At 36.3% G+C, this 11,868-nt stretch overlaps 1 protein-coding gene across 1 annotated transcript in view; it reads left to right on the forward strand.

Annotated features, from left to right (window-relative positions):
- The window catches only part of TBK1 (TANK binding kinase 1), a 28,378-nt gene extending 17,552 nt beyond the window's left edge, over window positions 1-10,826 (forward strand). Inside the window, exons 13-21 of the mRNA XM_059472266.1 lie at window positions 1,776-1,854; window positions 2,707-2,828; window positions 2,954-3,030; window positions 3,373-3,412; window positions 5,723-5,824; window positions 5,914-6,010; window positions 7,019-7,125; window positions 7,437-7,508; window positions 8,341-10,826. Coding sequence (XP_059328249.1) covers window positions 1,776-1,854; window positions 2,707-2,828; window positions 2,954-3,030; window positions 3,373-3,412; window positions 5,723-5,824; window positions 5,914-6,010; window positions 7,019-7,125; window positions 7,437-7,508; window positions 8,341-8,392 — 748 coding nt within the window. The 3' untranslated portion in view covers window positions 8,393-10,826. The remainder of the gene's footprint in view (window positions 1-1,775; window positions 1,855-2,706; window positions 2,829-2,953; window positions 3,031-3,372; window positions 3,413-5,722; window positions 5,825-5,913; window positions 6,011-7,018; window positions 7,126-7,436; window positions 7,509-8,340) is intronic.
- Window positions 10,827-11,868: the final 1,042 nt, after the last annotated feature.

The following is an 11,868-nucleotide window of genomic DNA, read 5'->3' on the forward strand; positions in this document are numbered from 1 at the left end:
GAACAAGTAATTACTAATTAGTGGTAACTGTGTGTGTTCTTTTTCTCCTTCTCTGACTCAGCTCATTTGCCCTTACTGACTCTAGAAGCTATAGTAAAGCTTGGACAAAGAATCAAGTAGCTTTGCTTTCATTAGTGCTTTTGCTGCTACATTTGGTTGCATATGACTTCAAATACTGCCCCTTACACAGTTTTAAGACTGTAGCATTTTCTGTGTGGAAGGAATTTTCATGTCGAAATACAACACAGAGCAGCTGCAAAAAAACCCCCAAACAACCAAGCCCAGCCCCCCTTGGTCCCTTCCCAGGAAGGTGTTATTCTTAGGCAGTGTGATAGGAACTTTAAATAGCACCTCTTCTTAGCATTCTCCTATGGGTGGTAGTTTTCCTGTTCTACCTACTGCCAGTCTTTCCCAAATGGTCTCTTAGTCATGAGATTTTCTAAACTTCTCACCAGGCTGCTCTGAAAATGCAGATACCCACGAGGTGATTAACACACACATGTAGAACCACTGGGTTTGCAGAAGAGACTTAAGAATTAGACTTAAACCTGTTGGAGCTGCTATGCCTGTGCAAACTGAGCACCTTGTACGTAGTAATTGTGGATGCTCAAGGGTTTGACAGATTTGCTCTTTGTGTGCCAAGCCTACCTTAAAACCCAGGTGTGTCTGTTTGTGCTGGCTTCAAAACCACCACAAAAGCACAACAGTGAAATAGTGAAGTTGGTAACTTGCGACATAAGACCTGTGCAGCCTAGATACAAATCATCAGGGCAAGAACCCAAACTCCCTTCAAGCCCATTTGTACTAGCTGGCAGGACTAGATCTTGCTCAGTCTGTGTTTGGTTCAGATAGTTTCTTCCTGCATTCTGCCAGAAGAAAGCCACTCAGAAGAAACCACTGTCACTTCTGTTTTGTGACTCTGAGTACCTCAGCAGTAGTTTGAAAAAAAAAAGACATTCATTTGCTAACTGGAGTAGTTCTCATGTGAACAGAAATTTTCTATGTTGTTTGCACGTGGTCTTTTGGCCTCTTACAAAGGGGCAGGATTTTCAGTTTGTTTGACTTTGCTAACTCCTTAAAAGTCTTCTAAAGGACATGTCCTCTTGTTTGTCCTTCCTTTTCAAGGCTGTGCTTCAAAGCATGACAATACAAAGTCCTTATTTGAAAAGAAAGGCTTTGAAATATTTGAAATAAAGCATTGCACTTGAGTGAAGCATGTATTTTTTGAAAGCAGTTGAACTGTTTGTGATAGTGTTTTTAAAACTAAATTGTACATGAGACTCAATAGAAAAAATATTGTCCTGAATAATTTATTTGGCACTTGAGCTATGGTCATATGAAAAGTATCAGTAAGAACAGATGGTCATACTGATATCATACATATCCCAGCCTTTAAACATTTAACCCAGTAAGTTTTCTCAGAAAAGCATTTTGTTACATTGAAGTATTAGTGTGTTAATGACTACTTTAAGTACCTTTAGTTTGATAAGATTAAAAAAATTACTTGGTGAAGGGAAATAGTCTTCCACTGCCTGTCAAGTACAAGTAATAAAACTAGAATAAAGAATTCAGGAATGGAAATTTCAACTTTATTTTAACAGTTCCAGTATACGAAAAAAAAATCAAGGAATATTTTTTAAATCTAAAATCTTTCCATTGTTAGTGGCCACATAAATTTGTCAGTTTCATGGTTGTTGCTTGACAGATTCAAGAAATACTTTGAGTGTATTCACTGCTTGTTTATTTTTTTTCAACTGGTTTTTTTTGCTGGACAGATATGAAAATTTGATGCAGATCAACTTGGAAGCATCAGAAGTGGAGGAAATTTCAGAGATACATACGAAACTCCTGCGGGTAAGTGTCTGACAAAGTTACACTGTCATTCTGAACAGGGTGTTCTACAGAAAATGCCAAATACACAGTAACACAGGCTTCTGGGAATAGCAACTCAGAAATTTCAATGTAGCTTCTAGATTGCCAGTTGTTAAAATGTCCATACTAATGTGAATATCTTTCTGAAAACAGAGCAGATCCTTTCATATTAGCTCAGTGTAATGAAAATGGGTTCCTGAAAATACATTCCTGTTTTCTAATACTCAAGAATTATAACATTGAAATATATTTTGCTGTGCTGTATTTTCTTTTCCATTTTTTCGTTTCCTTAAGGAATTATTGACTACTTTGTTGGCTTTCTAAAATGTTACATTCATGAACACACTTCAAAGTGATCTGCTTTGAAATGTGCATCATGTTTCCAGACATGAAAGGAAAAATTAAAAATAACTTAATACACTGGGAGCAGATAAACAGTTCTCCATTCTAAAAGGAAAAGATGATTAGTGCATTTTTATTTTGAAGATTGTATGAACTGCAGAGAAAGGAAGGTATGAATCATGTGGATAGTTATTATATGAATTCTTAATAAACCAGAAGAATAAGGCTAGAAGTAAATAAGGGATTTATGAAAGGGTGAAAGTTATTGTTGAATGAAAGTAAATTTTAACTAACAGAAATGCCAGCATCAAATATAATTCTTTCTTTAATAATACCTTGCTTTATCTGCTTCTAGCTAAGCCTAGGCAGATAATTTGACATATTTCTTTAATGGAGATCAGTGAAACAAACAAGTTTGTAGTATTAATGTGCTCAAGTAATAATTTTTCACTTTACCTAGTGGTAAGATTGAACCTTCTTGCTCTTATGCAGCTCTCCAGTTCTCAGGGCACTGTAGAAACTAGTCTGCAAGATATCAAAACCAAACTTTCTCGTGACGGTTTACTGTCTGACACCTGGGCTAATCAAGAAGGCATGCATCCAAAAGACAGAAAGTGAGTAACTACTTACTGTTCTAATATGTGTTGAATTCTGCATTGAGTTGTAGTTCACAAAGCTCCTTTATAGGTACTTGAGTTTATGTATAAAACATCTCATTTTCTTCCTTTTGTCACTCTAGTCCAGAAAGGCTTCAGGCACTGCTGTCTTCCATTACAGACATCTACTATCAGTTCAAAAAAGACAAAGCAGAACGAAGTAAGTAATTTATTTGATTCACTTTTAACATAAAATGTAATGCAAGGGACAGGTCAGTCTTAGTTTGACTAGGGTACTAGTGGTAGGTATGGACAGTTAGCCACAGTGCATATGTCTGTAGGTCCTTAGTGTGATACCATGCTAGAGCCCTTATGAATGAAACACCACTATTAATAGCATAAATTTGAATTGCAAGACTAGAGAGGAGGAAAAACATGTATGACCACTTTGACCTGTAAAAAGAAGGAAACTATGTAGGAAGTGGATAAACTTAGTAGAGTTTTGCATAAATACATCTAGCAGAGTTAGATTGGTAATGTTTGTCATCTGCTCTGATCCTAGGGCTTCCTTATAATGAAGAACAAATACACAAGTTTGACAAGTAAGTTTTGAAGTTACCTTTGGGAACTACCATGATTGCTTTCAGGTCCTCCAAATGCTCTTGCCAATAACCCATTCTATTAATTTTATTGTAAATTGTAACCTCTTTAGGATTGCTTTGTAAAAAATTTCTTTTAAAAATCTTAAATACATAGGGGTACTAGCCTATGATAATGAGGTGCTTTCTGACTGTAGAGTTTTTTGACTGATAGGCCTTCTAAAAGGAAAATACCTGATTGTTATCTGGGCATAACTGTTTTGTAGGAAGTTCACTTCTTCCCTGTTTTTTGTCAGGCAGGCAAAAGCCGCAAGTAAGATTGAAATGACTTTGTAGCTAAGTGGACATAATTTTCTACAGATGAGTAAAGTGTGGACTAGCTGAATTAAATTCCAGAATGATTTTATCTTACAGGAAATATAAAATTAATTTTAGTCCCATTCTCCATGCTTGTTTATGATTGTCACTCATGCAAGGTGTTCACATTAAGCATCTGTGTGTAACTTGGGTCTCTAAACTCCCATAGTTTCCACTGATTCTATACTGCTGTACTTGTCTCAGCACTTACTCAGTTCCTCATATGCAGATGGCTAATGCCATTTAAATTGCTTTAAAATATCTGAGACATGCTCTGAGACTGGGACAAGTCAAATGGGAACCCTGTCAAATGGACAGGTGGTCAGAAGCAGGGCAGGATACCTTTGCTGAAGAAGAGAAGGTTGCATGGAGTCCTCCCAGTGGCCATCCAGTAGTTGAAGGGGGGGCTACAGGGAAGCCTGAGAGCCACTCTTCATCAGGAGCTGCAGTTATAGGACAAGGAGTGATGGCTTCAGGCTGAAAGAGGGGAAATTTAGGTTGGATGCATTGAAGAAGTTCCTCTCTGTGAAGCTGATGGGACACTGGAACAGGTTGCCCAGAGAAGTTGCAGCTGCCCCATCCCTGGCAGTGCTCTGTGACGGGGGGGTTGGAGCTAGATGATTTTTATGGTCCCTTCCAACCCAAACCATTATAAGATTCTATCTCAAATGGTGCTAGATGCTTATGTTTAAGTAAATGAATTATTCTCCTAGTGGCTGGTCACTTGCATGGTTCCCTAGACTTTGCTAAATGATGCATGAATTTAGACACCACTTAGATAATTTTCTAAAAAAATCTTTCTCTTCCTACCTTGAATGTGGCTTCACTTACAATTACAGATAAAAAGCTGTCATGCAGAGGGCACAAGTTTGCCACTTGATTTTCCCATTGTGAAAGCTAAACTGAATAACTGCCAAGCAGAGGAGAGGGTTTTCTACTACTAAAACCATGTCCTTGTCTTAGTGTATGATAAACTTCAAATAAGTATGCTTAATTTTCATGAAATGAATACTGGTATATTGAATAGTGGTTTGAATACTGGTATATTTTCTACCATAGATATATCCCTGGGACTGTACAGGTTTGAGGTCCTAAGTCCATCTTTTTTATACCTGATTCACCCCACAGAAAAATGGCAGTGGCTTTTCTTAAAGATTGTGTGCTATTGTCAGCAGAGGCTGGCCTTTGTAATACTTATCTCTAGGCAGATAAGGGTAAGGGAGCAGCTCTCAATTTGAATTTTATTTTTTTGGTTGAATGATAGGTATGCATTCCTGATGACAGTCCAGCTACACTCTATCTGCAATTTCATTAACAATATTTATTATGCAAGACTTAATGAAATGCCTGGACTAGGTGTTGGTCTGCAGTGTTGCCGTATCCTTTACACTTACTGGTGCAATGCATAGCATGGCTAGGCAACTACACTGGGACTATGTCTGCCACACTAACAAGAATTGGGGTTTGTTTTCCTTTCTTTTCCTTTTCTGCTTGTTTCTTTTTCCTCTTGTCATAAAATTAGGCTGACACAAAAGTCCTGTTCTTTTTCGTGCATGTATGTTACTCAATGCAAAGGATTATTCATATATGCTAGAAGTGCCAAGTATCTGCAGTAGGCAAATATGAAATAATTAGGACTGTTGTCCTTTCCATTTAGAATTCTGAAGTATACCAGCTGACTCAAGGAAGACATTTGACCATTTATTCATATACAAATATGAATATGAATACAAACAAAGTGCTTCAAATAATTTTTTTCCTCCATGCTAGGATATATTTTTGAAACAAATTTTTGTCATATCCTGTAGAATGTTGAGTTCTCACACATTACAACAGCCTGAATAAAGGTGGCTGCACAGATTTTAAGTTCACAAACCTTTCTCCAAATTTCAGAAAGTTAGAGGAATGGGGTTTTGAAAGCAGTATGACACTAGTTTGGTTGTTTCTCTGTTGCAGGCAGAAGCTGTATTTGCATGCTACAAAAGCCATAGCTCTTTTCAAAGATGAATGTGTCAGCAAGTATGAAACATTTTTGGACAAAGCTGATGACTGGACAAGGCAAGCTGTTGATTTCTTTAATGTTTGGCAATGTTCATTGCACCACTTTTATATAAGCAGCTCTTAAATGAAAACTCTTTTTCTTTTAGGAAAATGCTTCACACAAGGAAGCAATTACTGGCTCTCACCAACCAGTGTTTTGGTATTGAAGAAGAGGTGTCCAAATACCAGGATTATATAAATGAGGTAGAATGCTTCAAAATTATGGGAAGCATTTGCATAGTTAAAAGACTTCCACATATTTTCATGTCAGTAGTGTTGCTAATAGTGAGTCTTACATTAATGCAGTTGTATTAAAAGTGCTGTATGTGGTCTGCAGGAGCTTCATTGCCATGTCATATTGAATGGTGGTTTTTTTTGAATATATGAATAATGTGATTTTGTGAATTGTAACTTGATTTTGGAATTTGGTGCGGCTAGTTTGGTTTGGGATGGTGTTTGTTTTTACTTGCGTGGGGTTTTTTTGGTGGAGTTTGTGGGTTTGGATGAGTTGGGGGTTTTTTTGATAATGTTAGCAATTCCCTCCCAAAAAAAAAAATCAGTGCAAATGGATGTGGGTTCATTGAGAAATGTTCTGTGCAACTGTTACCATAATATTTTCAGAGCACCTAGAGGATTATCCTCATTCTCTTATGAAATATAAAAATGCTGCTTACATATTCAAGATGATGGGATACAAACTTAAGGATGTTAAACTGATGATTTGGATGGTGACTCTGCAGGGTGCAAACTTATCAGAATTACCTCAGGATTGAGAGAATAAGAGCATTTTCATGTAAAATTATTGTTTTCTAGAAAGGAAAAAAAGCTATTGCTAATTGTAAAATCAGTTTAGGAATGGTGGACAGCAGCATTTTACTTGTTCTTTGTACTTTAGTTGCACCACTAATCCATTGATTGGAATCCTGCTGCCCTAGGATATCTACAGACATAACAAACAGATAATTCTTCCTTTCCAGAGTTTATTATGAAAGTATTAGATAAGAAGATGGAACAAACCAGGGAATTATTGGTCATGTCAATACAAAACTTGCTGTGATGATCTCATCTTGGAGCTTATCAGCCACCTTAGTACTGTAATGAATTTATGACATATCACAACAACAGAGAATTTTTAAAAGGATTTTAAGGTGGGCATCAAGATATACATGACAACTTCTATTGTAACTTAAATTTCCTTTTTATCTATTACAGTTACAAGATGCCCTGCCACAGAAAATGTTTGCAGCTTCCAGTGGAATGAAACATACGATGAATACAGTCTATCCAAGCTCAAACACATTAGTGGAAATGACTCTTGGGTGAGAATTTTTTAAGGGGATTGATGTAATACTGTATGCTTGCTATACAGGGAAATTGAAAAAAAAATTTAATTGCTTAGTGATTGTTGTATTAAGATCAAGAATTTTAGATTGCTATAGGGGTGGCACAGATTTGGAAGTGAGTGAGGGACAGCACTACTGTATCATCTGTCTCTTTGTAAATAAACAACTTACCTGTCCCTTATTTTGTATGTAATGGCAAGTTGCTGAAAACTGTTGTAGTAAGGGATCAGAGCAGCTATCTATACCAATAAAAACTTTAATATTTATTTTGCTTCTGGTTACTACAGGATGAAGAAACTGAAGGAGGAAATGGAAGGTGTTGTTAAAGAGCTGGCTGAAAACAATCACATTTTGGAAAGGCAAGCAATTGTTTTCCCTTTTGGGGCTGAAACTTGGGGGAGGCTTCATTTGGTACATTTAGATCCAGAATTTAAAGTAAGGGAACAATTCTTTAATGTCTTTAACTGTAAATATATTTTGAGCTGTTCAAATGAGATATAACAAAAAAATAATTACTTAAAACCTTGGAACAGGGCTGTGTCAGAATGCTGATCTTACAGTAATTTTGTTGCATTTTTGTTTCATGTTACTTTTGTTTGGCTATAAACATTAAAATATAATAAAACAGAAATATAATAATATAAAATATAAATATAATAAAAATTCCTGTTGCACAGATGGATCAATTCTGAATTTAAACACAATAATGTTGCAGCAATGCAATGGTGCCTTTTAATTCCTCCCATTTAGAAGTTATTTTTGACAACCGTGGAATTACACCAATCTGAATTGATGATTTTGCAGTTTTCAGATTGCTTAAATAAAGTGAAGAGGTAAACATTTTTCTTAAAATACTGAGAGGTTATTGTCATTATCACATACAGACTGATTTTGATTTTTTTTTCCTATGAAGATGAGAAAATATATAAAAATAAGTATCTCTTTAAAGTTCCAGGGTAAATTGCTGGTAGAGTGGAGTTTAGCTTCAATCTGAATTAGTTTTTTGTTCCCCACTCCCAGTCCCATACTTGCAGCAAAGCTTCCTTTCTTCCATCTTCTTTGCAGATATAAAAGTTAGTTACAAATGCTTCTCTTGGCATGTAACAAGTGAAAGGAAAGCCCCATAAAGAAATTAAAGATTGATTCTATAGTCTAATCAACCACCTAAAAATGTACTTTTTTATGGTTTAGATTTGGTGCCTTGACAATGGATGGTGGCCTGCGGAACGTGGATTGTATCTAGCTTCCAAAGGACCTGAAGTGGACTTGTAAATTTTTTCAAAGGGAAAAAATATTGTTGGGACAGTTGAAAGCAGAACCTCTATCCAGGATTTTTTTTTCCTTCAGCAACTGTATTATTAAAGAAAATGTAAATATGTATAATATGTAAATACAAAAGAAATATATATCTTTTCTTGGTCACTTTTAGGATAGAATAATTTCTGGCAGGGAATTGAGCCCCTTGGAGGATCTCTGAGGAGTCCTGAAGGGAAAAGTATTGTTGATGAAATTGACATTTGTCTGCTTTGAATATTGCCCTTTTTTTCAGAATGCAATTTAGTCTTCATTGCAAGAGGACTTGCAGTACTCCAAAACACCGTTGTATAAAGGGTATTTTGGATTAACTCCAACAACCACTGTTATGTAGGAGTCTAGCTGAATGACTGTGATCATCACAGAACATGATGAATGTTTTAAATGAAATGTTTTTAAATGAATGTGAATAGGGACTAAGAGTGCAGAGAGGACAGAACGGAAATGCATTTCTCTTTCCTTCACATTCAAATTGTTAGTTCTCTTCTACTTGAGAAAGCAAATTCACAATATTTTTTAAGTTCTCTAAATATTTGGTGCCATGTTGTCTGTAATTGACTGCTTGGTATATGGAAGTTTTGCACTCCAGCTTGTCAGAATGAATGTAAAAGTCATTTTTTGGAGTCCAGCATTTTCAGACTTTCCCTGAAATCTTGTTGCTCACCACAACAATGGGTACTTAAAATGGCTTCTTCTTAATCTTATTTGCAGATATAATTTTTTTAAAAGGTTAAAAATTTGGTATGAGAAGAGTTTGTGGACAGACAGTATACTGGACAGTATCACACCTCAGTAGTAACTGAATGGTGGAGAATAAGTTACCAGTCTAGATTTGAAAAGGGACCACTCCCACTGCTGCCTTACAACTTTGGTACCAAACATTGATGGAAAATTTAATAAGACTGTATATTTATTTTCCATCATCAATAGTTACTACTTTCAGTGGTACATGATTGGGATGCAGAGATGCAAAGTGAAACATTCTGCTCCAAAATACATAGGAGATAAAGAACAGGAAATCAAAAATTCTGGAAACATCCCTTTGTTTGGATACTGCAGATGTACATACTTGTTTCAGATGAGCATGCAAGTATTACAGAACTCATTCCTTCCTTGTGGAAACCTGGTCGTGGATGTTCAGTGGTGTCAATAACACTTCTCATTGCTGCATTACACCTGTAAGAGCTGGACCAACTATATTTAGAATTTTCCATAATTACTGGTGGAACATTTAGATGTAAACTAAACAACATTGACCAGTGATAGCATCTGGTAATTTTGTGGTGCTTATTCCCTGCTTATCTGTCCAGGTCAGAAGACAAAGCATTTTAATTTCCTTTTTAGAAAATATTTGGAGAGAAACTTAGGAAATTTATAAATTAGTGTTTCACTTTAAAGAAAAAGGAAATTTGCTTGCCTTGATGTCCAAGACCTGCATTCCAGTGTTCTTGGTGAGAATCAAAAAAGGGAATTCAAACATTTTTACATTCATGTGAGCAGCTTCTGTCTCTGTCACCCAAAAAATCTAGCTATGCAAAAGGAGTGCAGCAGTTTGTCACATATCTTTCTTTGGCATTCTTAACAGTTTTAAAATACTGGAATTATATCTAACTGGAATGTTTTAATGCCTGCTTGTACATTTGTTCATTCACATCCACAGTCTCACTGAGTATCAGTAAAACACATGAATAAATGTTAAAAGAATTGGGCTCTCCAGATGTGCATAAACTGTATTTTGTTTCCAACATTATAACACTTTGTTGTTTCAAAGTTCTTAATCTTGAAAGAAATCAAACGCTAGGTGGAATATATAAGTTTCAACTTCCTTATACTGAAGCAGTCCAAAAAAGAAAGTTAATTGTAGTATAAGTATAGTCTGTATGTTGAAATATGTGCAGCATTCTTTTACATGTTTGAATTTTTTTGTTATATTTTATGTTCATTTTAAACATTGCTGGCTTTAGTCTTGCTGAATACATCAGTAATCTTAATCATGTTAAAATTTCTTTTTCTAAAGCAATTTTAACAAAGCAGTAGCTAAGGAACTTGAAGTAATCAGTTCATAATCTTCTGATTACGTTATTATGAAGCAAATAATTTTTCAAGTCAAAGCATAGTGTTGTACCATCAACTTTTTGCTCAAACTAAGTGTCCTGATGCTATGAATCTTGCTATTCATTTGCCAAAAAAAGTAATAGAAAGTAATATATGGTCCTTCTTCCTGAAGCTGGTTTACTGGTTTGGGGGGTTTAGCTGCATATATTAATTATCTGTTACTTGAACAAACCTGTCTTCATATGAATTGTGAAAATGCATGAGTGAACAGCTTAATGGCATAAATACATCATCAACCACTTATTGTACAGTGTGTACTTCTGCCTTTTCATAATTTAATTTTCTGTTAATTTCAGGACATCCTTACGAGATTTATTTTCTTGTAAGCACAATAGAGAGCCTGAAACATGAAGTTGCCAATTGCAGCTCAGTTTGCATTATGCACCTGTTCAGAAAATGTGCCCTGCACAACAGAATCACTAGCGTTGGCAATATGGTAGAGCCACTAATTCTTCTATTTTTTTTTTAATTTCTTGGTTGATATATGTTCTGAACTACAGTAATTCTTTTAATGGTGGTAAAAGTCCTAGTCTCTGCTCACTGGTAGAGCTCAAATCAGTTCTAATGTAGTCAATCACTGTAGAAGTAGTAATTGTAGAACAGTTCTGGATAGGCCTGAGCAGAACTGGGAAAAAGGGGAGTTGTTGGCTGAAAGAAGGGAGTACTGGAAGAAGAGGGAAGTAAAAGTCTTTGGTAATCTACAGGCTGTTCCAGGAGATCAGCATTCACTGTGACTGTGGTGAAAGCATTATACATTATTAATATAAACTGTTATTGAAACAAAAAACTCAGCCTACAACGTTGGTAAATCCTTTCTAATGGTGAAGAGAGGCAAGTGCCAGAACAGATTGCTCTGAGAACAGCAATACTGTTTGAAGAGGGTTTACAGGAACAGGTTAAGTTCTTGAGCTCTTGAGACTGATTCTGCCATTGTCAAGGCTTCATGACCTTCTATTTTTCTGTGCCCTAAGTAGCTTTATTTTTTATCAGTCACAAAAAAAAATTGGTAGGGGTAGTATCCCTCTGTGGAATTTGATATTTTGTCCCTGGTATTAGCTCAGGCAGCAGTAGTTGTAGGTGCACATCTTTTGGAGAACTTTGCTGCCTGTGTGCAGTAAGGCCGGCAGCGGCAGGTGAGCTGCTGGCGTGCTGCGGGCGGGCACGGCGCAGTTCTCCAACGCTGTGCTCCCGGAGCTCACACAAGTGTTGGATGCAAGCTCTGACCACCCCGGCCGCCACAGCCTCCCCACCCAGGTGTGGGTTACAGCAGCTCTACCCAGCTCTGGGAAG

The sequence above is a fragment of the Ammospiza nelsoni genome, chromosome 5 (genome assembly GCF_027579445.1).
Source record: "Ammospiza nelsoni isolate bAmmNel1 chromosome 5, bAmmNel1.pri, whole genome shotgun sequence".
NCBI lineage: Eukaryota > Metazoa > Chordata > Aves > Passeriformes > Passerellidae > Ammospiza > Ammospiza nelsoni.